This window comes from Somniosus microcephalus, chromosome 2 (genome assembly GCF_052327205.1).
Source record: "Somniosus microcephalus isolate GS21.2 chromosome 2, FLI_Smic_1.0, whole genome shotgun sequence".
NCBI classification, from domain to species: Eukaryota; Metazoa; Chordata; class Chondrichthyes; order Squaliformes; family Somniosidae; genus Somniosus; species Somniosus microcephalus.
In genome coordinates, this window is record NC_140988.1 from 390992024 (window position 1) to 391016852 (window position 24829).

At 47.5% G+C, this 24829-nt stretch overlaps 1 protein-coding gene across 5 annotated transcripts in view; it reads right to left on the reverse strand.

Moving 5' to 3' along the window:
* Window positions 1-24829, reverse strand: part of LOC147123873 (disintegrin and metalloproteinase domain-containing protein 12-like) — a 566371-nt gene that overhangs the window by 357653 nt on the left and 183889 nt on the right. For all 5 annotated transcript variants that reach the window (XM_085976452.1, XM_085976457.1, XM_085976448.1 and 2 more), the window contains exons 11-12: window positions 24290-24432; window positions 19239-19416 (exon numbers count right to left, since the gene is read on the reverse strand). In XM_085976452.1, coding sequence (XP_085832578.1) covers window positions 19239-19416; window positions 24290-24432 — 321 coding nt within the window. The remainder of the gene's footprint in view (window positions 1-19238; window positions 19417-24289; window positions 24433-24829) is intronic.

Sequence of the window (24829 nt, forward strand, 5' to 3'; positions counted from 1 at the left end):
CTCCTCGGCGAAGAGCATCTTCTGACTGGAGGCCGGACTCTCCCTCTGGGGAGAAGGCCGCCGAGCTGGCCGACCCTTCCTGCGTTGCTGGAGGCCGCTGGGCCCAGCAATTGGACTCCCCTCCGACGCTTCCCCCCTCTGGGGAGAAGGCCGCCGACCTTCCACCCCCCTCCCGCCTTTCTGCAGCCCGCAGGTCCCAGGAGCTCCCCTCCCCTTCGACACTTCCGCCACGCTGCCCTCCAGGGAAGACGTGTCCCCTACATTGGCCTGGGTGGCCGCGGCTGAGGGTTCCCCTGATGGGCCGCCTTCCTCTTGCTCCTCCTCCTGCTCCTCTTCGGAGGGTCTGTCACTGGCAAGTTCAGGGATCTCCTCTTCACCATCTGAAAGCAGGAAGGCACAAGAGTAGCTTTAGAGTGAGGAGAGGGCGTCAGTGCGGGATGCATGAGTGGTGGCATTCAGCGCATTGGTCGGACAGTGGCAAAGGATGTAGATCTGATGCGCAAGTGGGACGAGAGAGGTGCAAAAGGTGATGTCCTTACCATTGCTGCCCAGAACAGGGTCGGCATCTCCACATGCAACGGGCCCAATCACCCGGCCACCCATGAGGCGCTCCACGCGATGTTGCAGGTCGGTGAGTAGCTGGATATGGGGTCGGCCTCCCCCGGTCGCAGTCCGGCTCTTGCGATTATTCGCCAGCTTGGCCTGCAAGAGAAAGGACGGCCTCTAAGTACAGTGTGTCGCCGTGATCTTGTGTGCACTGCCTCCCATGGTGGAATAGCTTGGCCAGTGTGTCGCCATGATCTGGTGTGCACTGCCTCCCATGGTGGAATAGCCTGGCCAGTGTGTCGCCATGATCTGGTGTGCACTGCCTCCCATGGTGGAATAGCCTGGCCAGTGTGTCGCCATGATCTGGTGTGCACTGCCTCCCATGGTGGAATAGCCTGGCCAGTGTGTCGCCATGATCTGGTGTGCACTGCCTCCCATGGTGGAATAGCTTGGCCAGTGTGTTCAGTGCAGAATGTGCAATTGATGCTCATGCCAGTGCCATAGCTGCTGGATGAAGGCTGGCCATTAGAGCTTTCAGGTCCCTTTGCCCATAATGTGAGGTGCACATGCAAGGATGAGGAGGTCACTGGAAAGGGTACTCACCCTGACAATGCGTGTGAGGTCATTTAACTTTTTGCGGTATTGGGCACCGGTCCTGGGGACGTCGCTGTTGGCTGACAGCTTGGTGGCGACATGCCTCCAGGCTCTCCTGTAGACGCGGACCGTCGCCTTCTTGCCATTGTCCGGGTACAAAACATGGCGCCTCTTCTCCACAGCAGCAATCAGCACACTCAGATCACGCTCTGAGAAGCGCTGCGCACGTTCACGGGCCTTCTCCATGTCTTCAGGCGCTATTTGGGTCCAGCAGCAGTGTTCAGGCCTAGCTGGAGGGCTCCACTATCCAGGGCGTGGCAGCAGACACAGTCGACCCTTCCCCCTTAAGAGCTGGCCGGCGCCAGGATGTCTGCTGTCAATCACGAGATGGCCGCACCTGCGCTGCGCCCGGCCTCGGCGCTATCGATCACCACCTCCGGCTTAGCGCCCAAAGAGAGGCATCCAGCAGCAGTTTTAGCGCTCGCCCGAACTCCTAGGGCGAAGCTAATGAATATCGGAGAAGTGGCATCGATTTGGCGGCGGCCGCAAACTTTAGCGGACGCCCCACTTTAGCGCCCCAAAAGTGGCGTCAATGAATTTCTGGGCCATGTAGTTTCAACTTCGCAACAATCTGTTCTTTAATGAAACTATCAGTACTTCCTGAGTCAATTAAGGCATCTAAGGTATGCCCTTTAATTGAAACTTTTGTAGCTGCATGAGACAGGTTCTGTGGGCAAGCAGCTGTAATTGGTGTCGTTGCACAGAGAGTGGCTAAAACTCTCGGTGTGCTTCTTCGGGACAGAGCTCGAGAGGAAGCTTGATAGGTCCTAGCTGGAGCATCTTGATAGGCCCTAATTGGGGCAGTTCGGTAGGCCTTAGCTGGATTGGCCCTCGTAGAGGCCCTTGATAGGCAAACTTTAGCAAAGTGTCCTTTTTTTTTGCAATAACTGCAGATTGCATTGCGAGCAGGGCAGGTTTTCCTAGGGTGAAAAGCATCTCCACAAAAGAAGCATTCCTTCCTAGATTGCCAAGAGGCTGCTAAAGTGGGGTCATCCTCCTCTTCTTCTTCATCAGAATTATCAGAATTAGATTCCCCCATGATAGGGTTCACCTGAGACCGCTCGAATTGTCTGGTTGCAGTTACAGCAGCAGATCGAGATCTGGGCAGCTGATAGAGGTCTGCATTTCTCTTTGCCAAATCCAGAGAACAAGCTCGGTCAAAAGCTTTTTGTAGCTCAAGTGTTTTACTTTCTAGTAGACGCTGGCGTATAAATGGAGAGGCAATCCCGCAGATGAAAGCATCATGAATCATTTCTTCGCGGTACAGCTCAGCTGAGGCTGCCTGAAAGTTACAATCTATGCTGAGCCTGCGAAGTTCTTGAAGGAATTCGTTAATCGATTCCCCTGGCCCTTGTCGGGCTGTGGCCAGTAGATGTCTAGCATAGACCTCATTTGGAGTCTTGGCATACAGTTTCTTAAGTGCCCGAATCACCTCATCATAATTATCCCATTCATCAACATATTCAAACACTTTTGGGGTCACATAGTTGATAAGTATCCTCAGTCTAGTAGGAGCATCCGCTTTACATTCATCCAGAAAATTCTCAAAAGTACGGTACCAATGCTTCCATACCCTGCCAGCTGCTGGTGTGTTTGGGTCCAAGTCCAGACGAATAGGTCTAAGGATTCTCTCCATGATGGGTGGTTCCCTGGATCCTTAACTCCGAGTTTGTCCGAAGGTCTAGTATTTGTGAGTGTAAATACTAAGTTGCTTAAATTGATGTAAGAAAAAGGAGTCTCACACATCAAGTAACTTTAAAGTAAGCTTTAAGCAACTTATAAACACACTATATACGAGAGGTTTTCACCATGCCTCTGGTAGAAGCCTCCTACAATACTGAATAGTTCAGTATTTATACCAGTCCAACAGGAAGTGACATATGGCAGGAAGTGATGTATGTACCAAGGTCATAGTTCATAGTTCACAGGAAGTGATGACATAACTTCCCGGAAGTTATTATTATTATCACACGTAGCTCTCCTTTTTGGTCCCTAATCGGCCCCACTCCTCCTCTTACTACCCGTTTACTATTTATATGCCTATAGCAGACTTCTGGATTTGCTTTTATGTTCGCTGCCAGTCTATGCTCATACTCCCTTCTTTGCCCCTCTTATTTCCTTTTTCACTTCCCCTCTGAACTTTCTGTATTCAGCCTAGTTTTCACTTGTATTCTCAACCTGATATCTGTCATACGCCCTTTTTCTGCTTCATCTTACTCTCTATCTCTTTCGCCACCCAGGGAGTTCTGGCTTTGGAGTTGGCTAAGGTAGATTGGGAAACTACATGAAAGCATATGATGGTAGACAAGCAATGGCTAGATTTTAAAGAATTAATACATAGTATACATTCCTTTAAGGCACAAAAACCCCACAGGAAAAGTGGTCCAACCGTGGCTAACAAGAGAAATTAAAGATAGTATTAGATCAAAGGAAGAGGCTTATAATGTTGCCAAAAAGTGTAGTAAGCCTGAGGATTGGGAGGATTTTAGAATTCAGCAAAGGAGGGCCAAGAAAATAATAATGAAAGGGAAAATAGAATATGAGAGTAAACTAGCGAGAGACATAAGAACAGAGTGTAAAAGCTTCTATAGGTATGTAAAAAGTAAAAGTTTAGCGAAAGTAAATGTGGGTCCCTTACAGGCTGAGACAGGAGAAATTATAATGGGGAATAAGGAAATGGCAGAGAAATTAATCAAATACTTTGTGTCTGTCTTCACAGAAGAAGATGCAAAAAACTTCCCGGAAATAGTGGAGAACCAAGGGTCTAGCGAGAATGAGGAACTGAAAGAAATTAGTATTAGTAAAAAAAATAGTACTGGAGAAATTAATGGGACTGAAAGCCGTTAAATCCCCTGGACCTGATGGCCTACATCCTAGGGTTATGAAAGAGGTGGCTATAGAGATAGTGGATGTATTGCTTGTCATTTTCCAAAACTCCATAGGTTCTAGAACGGTTCCCGCGGGTTGGAAGGTAGCAAATGTAACCCCACTATTTAAGAAAGGAGGGAGAGAGAAAAACGGAGAACTACAGACCAGTTAGCCTGACATCAGTACTAGGGAAAATGCTAGAATCTATTATTAAAGACGTGGTAACAGGGCACTTAGAAAATAATAATAGGATTGGGCCGAGTCAACACGGATTTATGAAAGGGAAATCATGTTTGATGAATCTGTTAGAGTTTTTTGAGGTTGTAACTAGCAGAATAGATAAGGGGGAACCAATGGATGTGGTGTATTTGGATTTTCAGAAGGCATTCAATAAGGTGCCACACAAAAGGTTATTAAACAAAATTATGGCTCATGGGATTGGGGGTAATATACTAGCATGGATTGAGGATTGATTAACGGACAGAAAACAGAAAGTCGGAGTAAATGGGTCATTTTCGGGTTGACAGGCTGTAACTAGTGGGGTAGCGCAAGGATCAGTGCTTGGGCCTCAGCTATTCGCAATCTACATCGATGATTTGGATGAGGGGACCAAATGTAATATATCCAAGTTTGCTGATGATACAAAGTTGGGTGGGAATGTAAGTTGTGAGGAGGACGCAAGGAGGCTTCAAGGGGATATAGACAGGCTAAGTGAGTGGGCAAGAACATGGCAAATGGAATATAATGTGGAGAAATGTGAAGTTATAAAGGAAAAAAGACTTGCATTTATATACACCTTTCATAACCACTGACGTCTCAAAGCGCTTTACAGCCAATGAAGTACTTTTGAAGTGCAGTCACGGTTGTAATGTGGGAAACGCGGCAGCCATTTTGCACACAGCAAGGTCCCACAAACAGTAATGTGATAATGACCAGATAAACTGCTTTTGTTATGTTGTTGAGGGATAAATATTGGCCAGTACACTGGGGATCACTCCCCTGCTCTTCAAAATAGTGCCATGGGACTTTTTACGTCCACCTGAGAGAGCAGATGGGGTCTCGGTTTAACGTCTCATCCGAAAGACGGCACCTCCAACAGTGCAGCACTCCCTCAGCACTGCACTGGACTGTCAGCCTAGCTTTATGTGTTCAAGTCCCTGGAGTGGGATTTGAATCCACAACCTTCTGACGCAGAGATGAGTATGCTACCCACTGAGCCACAGCTGACACGAATCACTTAGCCACTTTGGTAGGAAAAATAGAAAAGCAGAGTATTTTTTAAATGGTGAGAGATTGAGAAAAGTTGGTGTTCCGAGGGACCTGGGTGTCTTTGTACACGAATCACTGAAAGTTAACATGCAGGTACAGCAAGCAATTAGGGAAGCAAATGGTATGTTGGCCTTTATTACAAGAGGATTTGAGTATAAGATTAAAGACGTCTTACTGCAATTATATAGGGCCCCGGTGAGACCACACCTGGAGTATTGTGTACAGATTTGGTCTCCTTACCTAAGGAAGGGTATACTTGCCATAGAGGGAGTGCAACAAAGGTTCACCAGACTGGTTCCTGGGATGGGGGGATTGTCCTATGAGGAGAGATTGAGTAGTCTAGGCCTATATTCCTTGGAGTTTAGAAGAATGAGAGGTGATCTCATTCAAACATACCAAATGCTTACAGGGCTCGAAAGGGTAGATGCAGGGAGGTTGTTTCCCCTGGCTGGGGAGTCTAGAACCAGGGGTCACTGTAGTGTATGTGCCTTTAAGAGCCCCATGTGTGCTGTAGTGCCGGTAATGGCCACTCGGGCTATATAAGCCTGTATATTGTGTTATATCCGTTAGTACCCCTCCAGACTTTGCTTAGTAAACACCTACGAACCAACTCCTGTCTTCAGTGTCTCTATCAACACACGGGCACTACAGTGGCGACGAAGTGGAAACGGACTTACCTGCAATTCGGCAGCACCTCAAGGGCATCGATTCCTCGGGCGTCCAGAAGACTCAAGAAAGTGAAAGAAGCTGTGGTTTCACCAGCTGGCCAAGCTGGTGGCAGGTACTGCACTAATCCTTCCTGGGCGTCAGGCTGGGGCTCCAGCGGCTGGCTCTACAGCTGGGACAAGCAGCGAAATCGGAGGCAAGCAATAACAGACGGGGAGGGAGCACTCGGGAGACGGCCGGCGCTGCAAGCAGGTCGGCGTTCAGACCTAGAGAGAAAGTCCGGCAGGAACGAGTCTCCAACTGTAAATAAATAAATAAAAAAAGAACGGAAACCGCGGGAAACAGCGTTGTCATCGGCAGCAGCGGCGGGAAAGCGCGGGAAGCGCCATATCTTTTCTGCAGAAAAGAAAGAAAAGCGCGGGAAGCGCCATATCTTTTCTAAGATGCCTAAGTTTGGCAATATTAATGCTTTTGATAGCGAAATAGAGGATTGGACCACATATGTGGAAAGAGTAGAGGTATATTGCACTGCAAATGGAATAGAAGATGAAAAAAAAGCTTCAGTACTGCTGAATCTAATGGGCGCAAAGGCATACGGGCTGTTACGAAATTTAATCACTCCAGCCAAACCAAAGGACAAGGATTTTAAAGAAATTGTTGATACCCTGCAGGAGCACTTAAACCCAACACCGCTGCTGATAGTGGAACGATTCAAATTCTTCAAGAGAAATCAACATAAGAATGAAAGTAACGCTGATTACCTCACCGAATTAAGAAAGCTATCAAAACACTGCCAATTCGGGGCAGGACTAGCAGATTATCTTCGAGACAAATTCGTCTGCGGTCTCTTAAGTGAAGGAACACAAAAAAGGCTGCTTTCTGAAAAAGATTTAACACTGGACAAGGCTTTCAGTATGGCTGTATCATACAAAGCAGCAGCAAGAGGAGCTGCAGAGATACAACAAAAGACACAGGACTTCGGCACCCATGAAATGACACAGGGTTTCGAAAGATGGTATCGCTGCGGTAGATCCACCCATAACCAGAGGGACTGCTGGTTCAAGGACAAAGCATGCAGGCAATGCAGAAAGATTGGACACATTGCACGGGTATGCCGATCTGGACAAAATAAATCCACAGACAGGGAAAAAAAAATCAATAAAGAAAAGTACAGAAAGGTACAAATGATGACGGACAGTAGCTCCGAAGACCAGAAGAGCGATAGCGACTCTGAAAACAAGAGACTAAGCTGTCTCAAATTACATAATGTACTTGCCAAAGATGATTACCAGACCATTTGGGTTACCCTCACGATAGCAGGGTCCCCAGTTAAAATGGAGCTAGATACAGGATCAGCTCTGACTGTCATAAGTCGACGGGATTAGTTTAGAGAGAGTAAGATAGATAAGCTAAATACGTGGCTTGAGCAGTGGTGCAAGGGAGAGGGATTTAAATTCTTGAGGCATTGGAACCAGTTCTTGGGGAGGAGTGACCTGTACCAAGGGGACGGTCTACACCTGAACTGTGAGGGAGCCGATGTCCTCGGGGTAATATTTTCTAGGGCGGTTCGGGAGGATTTAAACTAATTTGGCAGGGGGATGGGAACCTAGGTAGTGGAAAAGAGGGAAGTCATATGAAGTCAGAAATAGATGGTAGAAAGGTGAGAAGCAATAAGCAAAGGAGAGAAACACAAAGGGCCAAACTAATTCATAATGAGAGTGTGAAAAAAGCAAGCCTGAAGGCTTTGTATCTTAATGCTAGAAGCATTAGGAACAAGGTGGATGAATTAGTTGTGGAAATAGAGGTAAACAAGTATGATTTGATTGGGATTACAGAAACGTGGCTGCAGGGTGGGCAAGGCTGGGAACTTAACATCCAGGGATATACAATATTTAGGAAGGATCGGCAAAAAGGTAGGGGAGGTGGGGTAGCATTGCTGGTAAAGGAGGGGATTAATGCAATGGAAAGGAAGGATATTAACTCGGATGAAACGGAATCTGTATGGGTAGAAATGAGAAATAGCAAGGGGAGGAAAACGTTAGTGGGTGTGATATATAGGCCTCCAAATAGTAATATGGAGGTGAGGGAAGGCATAAAAAGGGAAATTAGAGAAGCGTGCGATAAGAGCACAGCTGTCATCATGGGTGACTTTAATTTACATATTGATTGGACTACCCAAATTAGTAAAAATTCTGAGGAGGAGGAATTCCTGGAATGTTTTCGGGACGGTTATCTGGACCAATATGTCGAGGAGCCGACTCGAGATCAGGCCATTTTAGACTGGGTATTGTGCAATGAGAAGGGACTTATCAGCAATCTTCTTGTACGAGGCCCCTTGGGTCAGAGCGATCATAATATGATCGAGCTCTCAGTCGAGATGGAGAGTGAGGAAATTGAATCAGAGACTAAGGTCCAGAACTTAAATAAAGGGAATTACGAGGGTATGAGACGGGAATTGGGTAAGATTGATTGGGTGGTGTTTCTGGGGGGATTGACAGTGGATAGACAATGGCAAGCATTCAAAGATAGAATGGAAGAATTCCAGAACATGTTTATACCGGTTTGGCATAAAAATAAACCTAAAAAGGTGACTCAACCGTGGATAACGAGGGAAATTAGGGACAGCATAAAATCAAAAAAAAGGGCATATCAACTGGCAAAAAAAAGCACCAGACCGGAAGATTGGGGGCAGTACAAGATACAGCAAAAGAGGACAAAGGGATTAATCAGGAAGGGGAAAATAGAATACGAAAGTAAACTTGCAGCAAACATAAAGACAGACTGCAAAAGCTTTTATCGGTATATCAGGAGGAAAAGACTGGTAAAATCCCAAGTCGGTCCCTTGCAGTCCGATTCGGGAGAATATATAATGGAGAATAAGGAAATGGCAGACCAATTAAACTCATACTTTGGTTCTGTATTCACAAAGGAGGACACAAATAACCTCCCAGGAATATCGGCAAACATAGGGACTAATGAGAGGGAGGAGCTGACAGAAATTAGTATCTCTAGGGATATGGTGTTGGGTAAGTTGAGGGGACTGAAGGCCGACAAATCCCCGGGGCCTGATAAACTACATCCTAGGGTACTTAAGGAGGTGGCCCTGGAGATAGCAGATGCTCTAAGGATCATCTTCCGGAACTCCATTGACTCGGGAACAGTACCCGTGGATTGGAGGGTAGCTAATGTTACCCCAATATTTAAAAAGGGGGGTAGAGAGAAAGCAGGGAATTATAGACCAGTAAGCCTTACATCGGTTGTGGGCAAAATGCTAGAGTCCATTATTAAGGATAAAATAGCGGAGCACTTGACAAATGGGGAAAGGATCGGACAGAGTCAACATGGATTTACAAAGGGTAAATCGTGTTTGACTAATCTGCTGGAATTTTTTGAGGAAGTAACTGGTAAAATAGATGGGGGAGAGCCAGTGGATGTGGTGTACCTTGACTTCCAGAAAGCCTTCGATAAGGTTCCACACAAAAGATTATCATGCAAAATTAAGGCTCATGGGATTGGGGGCAAAGTATTAACGTGGATAGAGAACTGGCTGGCGGATAGAAAACAGAGAGTTGGAATAAACGGCTCGTTTTCGGAGTGGCAGGCAGTGACCAGCGGGGTGCTGCAAGGATCTGTCCTGGGACCCCAGCTGTTCACAATATATATAAATGATCTGGATCAGGGAATTGGATGCAATATTTCCAAATTCGCTGACGACACTAAACTAGGAGGAGGGGTGGGCTCTGATGAGGATGTCAGGAGGCTACAGTGCGATTTGGACAGGTTGGGGGAATGGGCGGATACGTGGCAGATGCACTATAATGTGGATAAATGCGAGGTTATCCACTTTGGGGGTAAAAACAGGAGGGTAGATTATTATCTAAATGGCAATAGATTGGGAGATGGGGAAGTGCAGAGGGACCTGGGTGTTCTTGTGCACCAGTCACTGAAGGAGAGCATGCAGGTGCAACAGGCGATTAAGAAGGCAAATGGTATGTTGGCCTTCATATCAAGGGGGTTCGAGTATAGGAATAGGGATACCTTACTACAGCTGTACAAGGTGCTGGTGAGACCGCATCTGGAGTATTGTGTACAGTTTTGGTCGCCCCATCTGCGGAAGGATGTTCTTGCCATGGAAAGAGTGCAACGGCGATTCACCAGGCTGATACCTGGAATGGCGGGAATGACCTACGAAGAGAGATTAAATAGTTTGGGCTTGTACTCACTGGAGTTTAGAAGATTGAGAGGGGATCTCATCGAAACATATAAAATTATGGCAGGCCTGGACAGGCTGAATTCAGAGAGAATGTTTCCAATGGCCGGGGAGCACAGAACCAGGGGCCACAGTCTAAAAATAGCGGGCAAATCATTTAAAACAGAGATGAGGAAGAATTTCTTCACTCAGAGTGGTGAGCCTGTGGAATTCCCTGCCACAGAGGGCTGTGAAGGCTAATTCAATAAATATTTTCAAGAGAGAATTGGATATATTTCTGAAAGCTAAGGGGATTAAGGGTTACGGAGAAAAGGCGGGGACGGGGTACTGAACTGGTAAGATCAGCTATGATCTCAGACTAAGATCAGCCATGATCTCATTGAATGGCGGAGCAGGCTCGAAGGGCCGAATGGCCTACTCCTGTTCCTATCTCTATGTTTCTATGATTACGAGCGGCTAGTTCCGCATATACCTTTGAAAGACACATCCATTATCTTGAAGACATATACGGGGCAGAAAATATACCCCAGAGGGAAAATAAGGGTGCCTGTGGTATACAACAGCAAGGAAATACAGAAGTTGTATTTATACGTTCTGCAAGATGGTGGTCCACCGCTGTTAGGACGTGAATGGATCAGGAAAATACGTTTAGACTGGCACTCCATTCAGGCACTGACGGTGACCAGTAAGAAAAAAAACGATGATGACGTCATACCTGAACGATTAAAAGACATCTTGGCCAACGCCAAAGAAGTGTTTCAAGAGAAACTAGGAACCTTGAAAGGCATCACCGCCTCAATAAAAGTGGAAGATGCAGCAATTCCCAAGTTTTTTAAAGCAAGACCAGTGCCATAGGCAATTCGTCCAGCAGTCGAGGCAGAGCTGGAGAATTTGGAAAAGGCAGGCGTATTATCCAAAATAGATTGGAGCAAGTGGGCAACACCCATCGTTCCAGTCATGAAGAAAGCACTGAATAATAATAAATCTGAAGAACAGAGAAAAATTCGCATCTGTGGAGACTTCAAGGTGACGGTAAACCCGGTCCTTCACACGGTACAGTATCCTCTTCCGAGGATAGAAGATATTTTCGCCTCACTATCCGGAGGGAAACGTTTCACCAAAATTGACTTGGCATAGGCATATCTACAGATGGAGGTTGAAGAGGCCTCTAAAAAATATCTCACGATAAATACACACAAAGGTCTGTACCAGTACAATCGACTAGTTTTCGGAGTAGCATCCGCTCCAGCTATCTGGCAAAGAGCTATGGAGCAAGTCCTCCAAGGGATTCCGGGTACGCAATGCTACCTAGACGACATCCTTGTAACAGGAGAAAACGACAACGAGCACCTTGCCAATTTGGAGCAGGTGCTCACTAGGCTGAGAGAACAGGGCCTACGAGCAAATCGCCCCAAGTGCGAATTTTTCCGAAATCAAATATCATATTGTGGCCACATAATAAATAAGGAAGGGTTGCATAAGTCACCTGAAAAAATTGAAGCGGTCATAAAAGCCCCAGCACCTGAAAATGTTTCACAATTAAGGTCGTTCCTGGGATTAATAAATTACTATCATAAATTTTTACCGAACTTATCAACTCTTCTACACCCTCTTAATGAACTGCTACAAACAGGAGTAATTTGGAAATGGAACGAAGACTGCAAACGTGCCTTCCATAAATGCAAAGACTTAATCACATCCAAAGAAGCTTTGGCTCATTACAACCCATCACTGCCAATCAGACTGGCGTGCGATGCATCCCCTTACGGCATAGGAGCAGTATTATCGCATAAATTCCCTGATGGCTCGGAACGGCCAATAGCTTTTGCGTCACGCTCATTGAACTCAGCTGAGCATAACTATGCCCAAATCGACAGGGAAGCACTCAGCCTGGTATGGGGAGTGAAGAAATTCAACCATTACCTACACGGACAAAAATTTACCTTGTTGACTGACCATCAACCCCTCATCTCCATATTCAACCCTAAAAAGGGTGTTCCCATTATGACAGCGCAAAGGCTACAGAGGTGGTCCCTTTTTCTAGGGGCACACCAATACAACATAGAATACAAAGGATCAAAACAGCATGGGAATGCTGACGGTTTATCGCGCCTACCATTGCCAACGGTAGAAGAGGCACCTACAGTAGACCCAGTGGAGATGTTCCACTCAACCATAGTGGAATGTCTACCAGTAACAAATTCTGCCATTGAAAGGGAAACGAGAAATGACCCGACTCTCTCACGGGTCTACGATTTAACAGTGAAGGGATGGCCAGCACATGGCGAACCACTGTTGCCAGCATTCTCGCAAAGAAGAGAACAGCTGTCAGTGTGCCGAGGAACCTTGATGTGTGGATCCAGAGTGGTGATTCCACCCAAACTCCAGGATAAAGTGCTAAAGGAGCTTCACGAGGGGCATCTGGGTGGAGTGAAAATGAAGAACCTAGCCAGGGCGTTTGTATGGTGGCCAGGTATCGATGCAGACATCGAAGAAATGACCAAGAGCTGCCTAGGATGCCAGAAGGTCCAAAACGCTCCACCACAAGCCCCTCTACATCCATGGGAGTGGCCCTCATCTCCCTGGCAAAGGGTACACATCGACTTTGCTGGTCCATTTATGGACTCAATGTTCTTAATCCCGGTTGATGCACACTCCAAGTGGCCGGAGGTAATAAAGATGTCCTCCACCACCCCGGAAAAAACCATCACAGTATTAAGGACCATATTTGCCAGGAATGGGCTGCCGGAACAAATCTGTTCTGATAATCGACCGCAATTTGTGTCTGAAGAATTCAGGAAGTTCTTAAAAAACAATGGGGTTAAGCACTACACGTCCGCCCCATACCATCCCGCCACCAATGGATTGGCTGAAAGGTTTGTCCAGACCTTCAAGAAGGCCATAAAGGCCATGGGTAATGAAGACATAAAACTTCAGCACAAGGTGGATAACTTCTTGTTCGCATACAGGAATGCAACACATATGGTTACCAACCAAACTCCCGCCATGATGTTCTTCAATAGAAACCTAATATGCCGGCTGTATTTGGTCAAGCCCAACATCAGAAGGGACGTGGAGAACCGGCAGTTTCAAGGCATGAATGAAAGGCCAACTAGAACCTTCCAGATAGGTCAACAAGGTTTGGCCCGGGACTACCGTACCGAGAAATGGCAGCCTGGAACTATCTGCACACGACTAGGACCACTGATGTATACCGTGGACATCGGAGAAAGCATAATAAGGCGCCATGCTGACCAAATCATAGAGTCATCCGAAAAGGGACAACCTACACCACAACTCTATATGCCGAACGATGAAGTAGAGATACCCATATCTACCTCCGATCCGGTGATAGTGGAACCCGATGAACCCGACACTGGCATTCAAGCCGAATCAGCCTTGCCAAAAGAACCTACTACACCACCAGAAACTACTACACCACCGAGGCGTTATCCGGACCGAGTCAGGAAGCCTCCAGAGAGACTGACTTATAATTAATTAACTACAGCAATGTGTATATTATTTTTCTTATAACATGTAATTAATAATTACTTAAAATATGATGTACTGGTTAGCTAAAAGGGGAGGAATTGTAGTGTATGTGCCTTTAAGAGCCCCATGTGTGCTGTAGTGCCGGTAATGGCCACTCGGGCTATATAAGCCTGTATATTGTGTTATATCCGTTAGTACCCCTCCAGACTTTGCTTAGTAAACACCTGTGAACCAACTCCTGTCTTCAGTGTCTCTATCAACACACGGACACTACAGTCACAGTCTCAGAGTAAGGGGTCAGCCATTTAGGAGAAATTTCTTCACTCAGAGGATAGTGAATCTTTGGAATTCTCTACCCCAGAGGGCTGTGGAGGCTCAGACGTTGAGTATATTCAAGACAGAGATCAATAGATTTTTGAATATTAAGGGAATCAAGGGATGAGGTAGAAGATCAGCCATGATCTTACTGAATGGCAGATCAGGCTCAAAGGGCCAAATGGCCGACTCTTGTTCCTATTTCTTATGTTATGTTCTTTGGTTGCCCCACCTTTCCCCCGTGTGGGAATGTACCTCGACTGTACCCGAACCATCTCCTCTTTAAAGGCAGCCCATTGTTCGATTACAGCTTTGCCCTGTGGGTAGCGGAGCGGGCCCAGGGGCCGTGTAGCCTGATACTGCTCCTATTTCGTGTGTCAAATTCTGTTAGATTCAGGAGATGGTTCTGTGATAGTAGATTGGCGGTTAGGATCAGATCAGCCATGATCTTATTGAATGGCGGAGCAGGCTCGAGGGGCCGATTGGCCTACTCCTGCTCCTATTTCTTATGTTCTTATGTTCTTATCTTTGATTCCAACACCCCGGCCAGATCCGTTCTCAACCCACTGAAATTGCCCCTCCTCCAATTAAGTATTTTGACTCTAGTTTTCCCTTTGTCCTTTTCCATAGCTAACCTAAACCTTATGATACTATGATCACTGTTCCCCAACTGAAACTTGCTCCACTTGACCCATCTCATTCCCCAGAACCAGATCCAGCAATGCCTCCTTCCTCGTTGGTCCGGTAACGTACTGATCAAGAAAGTTCTCCTGAACACTCTTCAGAAATTCTTCCTCCTCTCTGCCCTTTACACTATTACTATCCCAGTCTATATATTAGGATAGTTAAAGTCCCCCATTGTCACTACTCTACAGTTCTTGCACCTCTCTGTAATTTCCCTGCAAATTTGCTCCTCTATATCATTCCCACTAGTAGGTGGCCTATAGAATACACCTAGTAGTGTAATGGCACCGCTATTGTTTCTTAACTCCAACCAAATAGATTTTGTCCTTGACCCCTCTAGGACATCCTCTCTCTCCAGTACTGTAATATTCTCCTTAATCAATATTGCCACCCCACCTCCTTTCTTTCCATCACTATCTTACCTGAACACCTTTTGGGTACAATATTTAGTACCCAATCCCACCCTTTTTTGAGCCAGGTCTCCATTATCGCAACAACATCATATTCTCATGTGGCTATTTGCGCCTGCAGCTCACCAATCTTATTTACCACACTTCCTGCGTTTACATACATGCGCTGTAAATGCACTCCAAGGTCCCTCTGTTCCTCTACAACTCTCAGTATCCTACCATTTAATGTGTATCCCCTTGCCTTGTTAGCCCTCCCAAAATGCATTACCTTACACTTTTCTGGCTTGAATTCCATTTGCCACTGTTCTGCCCACCTGACCAGTCCATTGATATCTTCCTGCAGTCTGCAGCTTTCTTCCTCACTATCAAGCACATGGCCAATTTTTGTATCATCTGCCAACTTCTTAATCATACTTTCGACATTGAAGTCTAAATATATACCACAAAAAGCAAGGGACCCAGTACTGAGCCCTGCGGAACCCCACTGGAAACAGCCTTCATTCACAAAAACACCCGTCGACCATTACCCTCTGCTTCCTGTCACTGAGCCAATTTAGGATCCAACTTGCTATTTTCTGCGTTTGAATTAGGTGAAAGTATGTTACAACCTGGATTCTAATTTGAACTTGTTTTCCTCAAGATCCTGGGTTGCGTCATCACCATGGAAACAGAAAACAAGAATGGGAAAAGCTTGTGCTGAGGCTGAAAAGATAAAGGAGGCCCAAGGCCTATGCCTGGACACAGAGCTTGCTTGGATTAGATGGGTTTGTCTGCAGCTCTGGTATTTGGGGTATGTCCTAGAAGGTTTGGATCATTCTCAGTGTAGAAGGGCCAACAAGGGCACTGATCCGGACAGGTGCAAACATGTATGTGAGTCGGAGGAACGAGGAATGGGCTACTCCTACTACCCATAGGACAATTATAACAGATAATATAGTTCTCAATTGTACTTTGTAAACTGCTTCTCAAATACTGAGTGTATTGTCTCACTTATGCTTAAATAAAATCATAATTGTTACCAATATGGAGTCAGCTTCGAACTGTTGAACAGATAGTCCAAAGGGAATTCCAATTGTTTCTTATACTGACAACCATAGAAAATAAATTGGGAATAAAAAAGAAAGAAACATAAGAAATAAGAGCAGGAGTACGCCATACGTCCCCTCGAGCCACCATTCCACGGTTGGATCACTTTTCCCATGGAGATTTTGTTTCTCAATGGAAGGTATTTTTGTTGAGAATTATTAAATGCTAGCCACTGCTTATCTACCGCCATACCTTTTAATCTATTTTTCCAATCTACATTAGCCAACTCGCCCCTCATACCTATGTAATTGGCTTTATTTAAGTTTCAAGCTCCAGTTTCGTACTTAGGCAAGTCACTCTCAAAATTCAGGTGAAATTCTATCATATTATGATCACTCTGCCCCAGAGGATCCTTTACTATGAGATTGCTAATTAACCCTGTGTAGCGGTTCGTGTAGATCGCCACTAAATAAGAGAGTTTGACTTCGACGTACTATTAACAAGTTGTTTATTTACAGGAACAGGTTAAATACATCAGGTAAGGTAGCCGGTAAGATGGCTGACTGTAGGAGCACCGTGGTGTAGGTCTTTCCCCAGCAGGGACGCCACGAGGACTGACTAGAAGTTTCCCAGCTCAACTGCCAGCAGGTTCCGAACCCAACTGCCAGCAGGTTCCGAACCCAACTGCCAGCAGGTTCCGAGCCCAACTGCCAGCAGGTTCCGAGCTCTACTGTTGGAAGGTTCCGAGCTCTGATGTCATGACGTCAGAGTACAGGAGAGAAGCCTGAGTATAGTAACAGACACATACAGTAAGGTAAGTTAAAGGGAATTATGTATCTCAATGTAAGGGACAACCAGTGGTACCGCCACATAGGCCCCCCCAGAATTCGCTTAAACGAAAGTCCAAGGATGAGATGGTCTGACGAGCTGGTGGTCTCGGAGGTCGTGCTGTCTCGGCTTGGCGAGCGAGTTCCAAAGATGCTGCTCTTGAGGGGATCCGTACGCGCGTCGTGGCGAATAAAGTGTATCCGTCAGGCGAAGGACCGTGGAGACGTGCGAAACAGCAGGCCTTGTCAGAGTAACGGGCAGGTTGGGCGGACGCGGGCGATGTCTCCGTTGACTGGTGAGCGAAACCTTCAGGAGGCTGGAACGCACGGAACAGTGCGTGCCATAATGCTACGACATTAACAGAACGGAGGGTGAAAAGTTGCTGTGTTGATCTGTGATCAGAGCAACTTCCACGTGTTGATCGCGGCCGCAGGATGCCCGTTGGACCCGTCCTCGATGTATACAGCTTCGGTAGACGTTTGCATTTGTTAAAGGGAAAACTGGAGAAAGGGCGGCAACGGTCCAGGTTGTTGTTGCTTTCGGGAGGGGTAAACTCTGCTTGGAGGGCGGCAACACTTGTAGTTGTTGTAGATTTAGGAGAAAACAGCCGTGAGGGCGGCAACGCTTTTCGTTCGCGCTGAAACGTGTAGTAGGTAACACAACCAGCAGGCTGACGGGCTGGTGCGTCGTTGGCGGGGAACGAGTCTTCGTGTTTCATGAGGGCAGGGTCCTCGTGGTTCGCGAGGGATGGATCCTCGTGGTTCGCGAGGGATGGGTCCTCGTGGTTCGCGGGGGTGAGTCCTCGTGGTATCCCCGCAGGGCGCGCTCCGATTTTGTGGGCCCGAACATGCTGTACCCCGCGCTTGGAGAGATGTATACTTGCTGTTGTTTTGGACGTAGAGGCGGACGATCCGTGTGGCGGTAGGAAAAACGAGTACGGGGACCGTAAGCAAGTGCGTGGTCGGCGCCGCATCGATGTTCTTGTTGAACGGGGCTTCTACCTTTATAAAGCACGAGGGAGACTGTGGCTCCCTGGATTGTGGTAGCGACAGCAAAACGGCTGGTGCTTCCATGGCGTGCTTCTTTTGTGAAAATTGCTCACAAAAAAAAAACGGGGTCCGGTTGTGGTTTTGTCCGTGTCAAACAGGATCTGCTCCAGGCTGCGCTTACCTTGCGAATACGTTCGCAAAGACGGGGTCGCCTTTGGAGGAATCGGTGTTAGGCAGTTGCTGTTCCGTGGTTGTTCGTCGGTTGTGCGTCGGTCGTCTTGTGTAGAAGACGAGGTTCAGGCTACGCGTTGCTACCGTGAAAATCGTTCACGGATACGGGGTCATCAATTGTAGTGTTGGAATTGATGAGCTCCCGCACTCACGTCGTTAGGTCACCAATGTAGCAGTTCGTGTTCATCGATCGTCTTCTGTGAAGACGAGGGTCAGGCTGCGCGTTGCTTCCGTGAAAATCGTTCACGGATACGGGGTCACCAATTGTAGTGTAGGAATTGATGAGCTCCCGTACTCACGTCGTTGGGTCACCAATGTAGCGGTTCGTGTAGATCGCCACTAAATAAGAGAGTTTGACTTCGACGAACTATTAACAAGTTGTTTATTTACAGGAACAGGTTAAATACATCAGGTAAGGTAGCCGGTAAGATGGCTGACTGTAGGAGCACCGTGGTGTAGGTCTTTCCCCAGCAGGGACGCCACGAGGACTGACTAGAAGTTTCCCAGCTCAACTGCCAGCAGGTTCCGAACCCAACTGCCAGCAGGTTCCGAACCCAACTGCCAGCAGGTTCCGAACCCAACTGCCAGCAGGTTCCGAGCCCAACTGCCAGCAGGTTCCGAACCCAACTGCCAGCAGGTTCCGAGCTCTACTGTTGGAAGGTTCCGAGCTCTGATGTCATGACGTCAGAGTACAGGAGAGAAGCCTGAGTATAGTAACAGACACATACAGTAAGGTAAGTTAAAGAGAATTATGTATCTCAATGTAAGGGACAACCAGTGGTACCGCCACACCTGTATCATTACACAATACAAGATCTAAAATAGCCTGTTCCCTGGTTGGTTCCATGACATATTGTTCTAGGAAACTGTCCCGAATGCATTCAATGACCTGTGACATAACTTGTGAGTTGTATCGTCCACAACACTTAATAATAAATCTTACATTCTGCTATTTCAATCAAAAAAAGTTCAGTAAAAATGAACGTTTCTGCATTACAGAATCCGAGGGTCTGTGCCTCTTTCACATTATTCTGTCCATTCATGGCCTACCTCAGGCTTTCCACAGTCACACTCTTCGCCTGGATCCACATAGGAATTTCCACATTTCTGTCCTCGAACCAACATACTGGGATCAGGCAGGTTATAAAGGCACATCCCAATACCACGGGCTAGGCTGCGTTGCAGGGAATCTCTGCTGCAGCTACTGAAGACCTGTGCTGGCTGAAGTCTGAAAGAATAAATTAAGCAATCAAAACCGAGAGGGTGGAAAAACAATCCTACAGACTGCGCAAACCTTGATCTCGAGAGCACTGCTTTTAAAGGGGGAAATCAAACATTGGGCCGTGAGTGGGACCCTACTGTATACTGTAGGAGTCTCTGCACTCCTAACAAAGAATCTATAACTTACTGGAAGTTAACAAACTGAATTTATTGTCTAAGAACTTTACAAAACAAGAAACTACAGGAGAAGCTCAAAACAGGTCTTTTCTCTTTCAATCCACACGAGGACTGGCTGGTCCCGCCCTCTACCTCTGACGTCATGACGTCATCATGTTTCCCGCCGAAGGGGATGTCACGTGACCCACGTGATGACATCATCGCGTCAGATCGCGATGTTGTCAATCTAGCTCTGTTTAACCAGAGCCAACTTGAAAGGTAATAACATTGGTTACAGACAATTAATGCTAGAGGTAATAACATTGGTTACAGACAATTATGTAAGTCACTTAGTGGTTTTGCCACAATACTTCCTACTAACTTGTTAGGGAGTGGCCTTGGAATAAGTCACCCACCTTCCTGACCAGAATCATCGATAGTCTGGTGAGACCTGCCAATAACAGCAATGCGGAATTCACACAGTACTCAGAAACAATGCCGCAGGCAAATCAACGCTGGAGCACTCAAAGACCCCGCTAAGAAAGCTCTATTCAGCCTGCGCCTCACAACCAACCTGACGATTCCCAGTGATTCAGAGACACAAAGTGTCGACAGCGCCTGGTCTGTACTCGGGGTCTCCACAATCAGCACCTGTGAAGAGACGCTCAGTCACTTGACCAGGAAACACCAAGACTGGTTCGACGAGAACGACCAGGAGATCCAGGAGTACATAAGCCGCAAGCGCAAGGCATTCCTGATCTGGAAACAGCAACAGAACTCGAGAGCAAGAAAGCAGCTCTACAGACGCCTGAAGGCCAAGGTCCAACAAAAAACTCGAAACCTAAAGAACAGATGGTGGATGGAGAAAGCGCAGGAGATCCAGCAGCTAGCCGACAACCACGATGTGCGTGGATTCGTTAGCGCAGTCAAGACCACCTACGGCCCAAGCACCCAAGGTCCTACCCCACTGCAGGCCAAGAACGGAGAGGTACTCATCAAGGACAGGAAGGCAGTCAGTGCCCGCTGGAAGAGCACTTCGAAGATCTCCTTAACCAAAACTGTGTCTTCTACGTGAGTGTCCTCAACTCCATCCCACAGCATGCTACCCGCCACCACCTCAGCACAACCCCAGCCCGGCAACAGGTTAAAAAGGCCATCCGGCAATTGAAGAACAACAAGGCCTCAGGAGCAGATGGAATCCCTGCCGAGGCACTAAAGCATGGCGGAGAAGCACTACGGGCGCGAATTCATGAACTCATTTCTCTTATCTGGAAGGAGGAGAGCATGCCAGGGGATCTCAGAGACGCCGCAATTCTGACCATCTTCAAGAAAGGTGACAAGTCCGATTGTGGTAATTACAGAGGAGTTTCCCTGCTGTCTGCCACAGGGAAAGTCATCGCAAGAATCCTCCTCAATCGTCTTCTCCCAGTGGCTGAAGAGCTCCTCCCAGAGTCGCAATGCAGATTCCGCCCACTAAGGGGCACAATGGACATGATCTTCACCGTGCGTCAATTACAAAAGCAATGCAGGGAACAGCACCAACCGCTGTACATGGCCATCTTTGACCTCACAAAGGCCTTCGACACTGTCAACAGTGAGGGATTATGGAGTGTCCTCCTCAAATTCAGCTGCCCTCAAAAGTTTGTCACCATCCTCTGCCTGCTTCATGACAACATGCAAGCCGTGATCCTGACCAACGGTTCCACCACAGACCTAATTCATGTACGGACTGGGGTCAAGCAAGGCAGTGTCATCGCACCAACGCTCTTCTCGATCTTCCTTGCTGCAATGCTCCAGCTCACCCTCAGTAAGTTCCCCACTGGGGTGGAGCTAATTTGCAGGACAAACGGGAAACTGTTCAACCTCCGTCGCCTCCAGTCCAGATCCAAGGTCGTCCCATCCTCTGTCATCAAATTACAGTATGCAGACGATACTTACGTCTGCGCACACTCGGCGGTCGAACGCCAAACCATCGCCAAAAACCACCGAAGTGTACGAGAGCATAGGCCTTACACTAAACATCCATAAGACAAAGGTCTTCTACCAACCTGCCCCCAACACACAGTACTGCCCCCCGATTATCAAAATCCACAACAAGGCCTTGGACAACGTGGACCACTTTCCATACCTCGGGAGCCTACTGTCAACAAGGGCAGACGTCGATGATGAAGTCCAACACCGCCTTCAGTGTGCCAGTGCAGCCTTCGGTCGCCTGCAGAAGAGAGTGTTTGAAGACCAGGACCTCAAACCCAGCACCAAGCTCATGGTCTACAGAGCAGTGATACCCGCCCTGCTGTATGCTTCAGAGACATGGACCATGTGCAGCAGGCACCTCAAAGCACTGGAGAGGTACCACCAACGCAGCCTCCGCAAGATCCTGCAAATCCATTGGCAGGATAGGTGCACCAACGTCAGTGTTCTCGCTCAGGCCAACATCCCCAGCATCGAAGCTTTGACCACGCTCGATCAGCTCCAATGGGTGGGTCACATCGTCTGCATGCCCGATACGAGACTCCCAAAACAAGCGCTCTACTCGGAGCTCCGGCACGGCAAGAGAGCCCCAGGTGGGCAGAGGAAACGCTTCAAGAACACCCTCAAAGCCTCCTTGAAAAAGTGCAACATCCCCACCGACACCTGGGAATCCCTGGCCCAAGACCGCACAAAGTGGAGGAGAAGCATCCGGGAAGGCGCCAAACACCTCGAGTCTCTTCGCCGGGAGCAAGCGGAAGCCAAGCGGAAGCAGCACAAGGAGCGCACGTCAACCCAAGCACCCCGCCCACCCGCCCCTTCAACCACCGTCTGCCCCACCTGTGACAGAGACTGTAGGTCCTGCATTGGACTCATCAGTCACCTGAGAACTCATTTTTAATGTGGAAGCATCATCCTCGGTTCCGAGGGACTGCCTAAGAGAAGCCTCCTGGGAAAAACAAAAAGGACATCCCACAGCACATCACAGCTAAAGAATGGCTTGTGAAGTGTAGTCACAGCTGTTATGTCAGCAAACATGGGAGCTAACTTGCACACAGCAAGATCCCACAAACAGCAATGAAGTAAATGTCCAGTTAATGTGCTTCGGTGATGTTGGATAAAGGAGAAATGATCACCAGGGTACCGGAGAACTCCCGAAGAGGATTGGTTACTGGACAGAAAACAGAGAGTAGGATAAATAGGTCTTTTACAGGTTGGCAGGCTGTAACTAGTGGGGTGCCACAAGGATCAGTGCTTGGGCCTTAGCTATTTACAATCTATATAAATGACCTAGATGAAGGGACCGAGTGTAATGTATCCAAGTTTGCTGACAATACAAAGCTGGGTGGGACAGTAAGCTGTGAGGAGAACTCAGAGTCTGCAAAGGGATATAGATAGACTGAGTGAGTGGGCAGTAAGGTAGCAGATGGAGTATAATGTAGGGAAATGTGAGGTTATTCACTTTGGTAGGAAGAATAGAAAAACAGAATATTTTTTAAATGGTGAGAAACTTTCAAATGTTGGTGTTCAGAGAGATTTAGGTCCTCGTGCAAGAAACACAGAAAGCTAGCATGCAGGTACAGCAAGCAATAAGGAAGGCAAATGGCATGTTGGCCTTTATTGCAAGGGGGTTGGAGTATAAGAGTAAGGAAGTCTTGCTCCAATTGTACAGGGCCTTGGTGAGACCACACCTGGAGTACTGGGCACAGTTCTGGTCTCCTTATCTAAGGAAGGATATACTTGCCTTGGAGGCGGTGCAATGAAGGTTCACTGGATTGATTCCTGGGATGAGAGGGAGATCCTATGATGAGAGATTGTGTAGAATGGGCCGATACTCCCTGGAGTTTAGAAGAATGAGAGGTGATCTCATTGAAACAAAGAAGATTCTGAGGGGGATTGACAGGGTAGATGCGGAGAGGTTGTTTCCCCTGGCTGGAGAGTCTAGAACTAGGGGGCATAGTCTCAGGATAAGGGGTCGGCCTTTTAATACCGAGATGAGGAGGAATTTCTTCACTCGGAGGGTTGTGAATCTTTGGAATTCTCTGCCCCAGAGGGCTGTGGATGCTGCATCTTTGAGTATATTCACGGCTGAGATCGATAGATTTTTGGACTCCAGGGGAATCAAGGGATATGGGGAAAGAGCAGGAAAGTGGAGTCGAGGTTGATGATCAGCCATGATCCTATTGAATTGCGGAGCAGGCTCGAGGGCCGTATGGCCTACTCCTGCTCTTATTTCTTATGTTCTTATGCAAGGGAAGAAATTGGCCAGTTTCAGTGAAGTGCAATTCGACCGCAACCTTGATGGGCGAGCTGCAATTTGGGGCAGAATATGCCGTATAAGTTGAGCTCTGGCGGGACAGGCACTTCTTCTCTCCACTCCCTAATGGGTGGATGGCAGTCTGGGGCCACCAGCAGGTGATCTGGGCTTCCCGAGGGATTCTGCCTAGTACCCTGTTAGACTTACTGGGATGTACATCTGCTGAAAGCAGGTGGACGGCCCGTTACTGAGGCTACTGAAGGCCCCAACAGTATCAGGTGCAATGGTAATCGGTCCCTCTGGGCCTCAAGCTTCCCCTTTTGGAGCAGCAGGCTGCCACTCCGACCACAGCAGGGTGTACCCAATCTATTTAAATCTTCTGTATCTTGTCCATTTCTCCCTGCGTTTTGTAACCTCTCCCCCACCTGCACGTTATATCACCAACAATCTGACCTGTTGTCCACAACTATCAACAGTCTACATTCTACATATTTCTCACCCTCGGACTTCTGCCATGATGCAGCCGGCTTTTTTGTCTGTACAGACACATGTTGGAGCTGGGAAGTCATGGTCCATTCCCAGATTGTGTCCAATTCCATGAGCTAAATTGGAAGCAATGCCCAAACTTTCAGCAGTAGTATCCTAGGAAAACAAGAGCAAACAAGTATCTCTGGGTATAGAGGAACGTGGACTGGATGGGATGCCACGTGTCAGTGTGCTTTATAGTACAAGCAGCAGCTTCACAGAAAGAAAGTCCTCAGCCTTTGCTGTGCTGTCTGGGAGCAGCACTGAGCTGCTTTCCCACAAGGAGGAGAGGGAAATTGGTTAAAAGTTATCCAAACAGTCTGTGCAAAAACCTGAGCCCTCCCTCACTCTCTCTGTTGGGGAACATGAATTTAAAAAATAAGAAACCCTACGAGACCAACATCCCTGCGGGGAGGTTTGCTGGTACTGTTGGGGGGGGTTTAAACTAACTTGGCAGGGGGATGGGATACAGAGTGGAGCTATAGTAGGGGGTGATGCACAGCCAAATATAGAG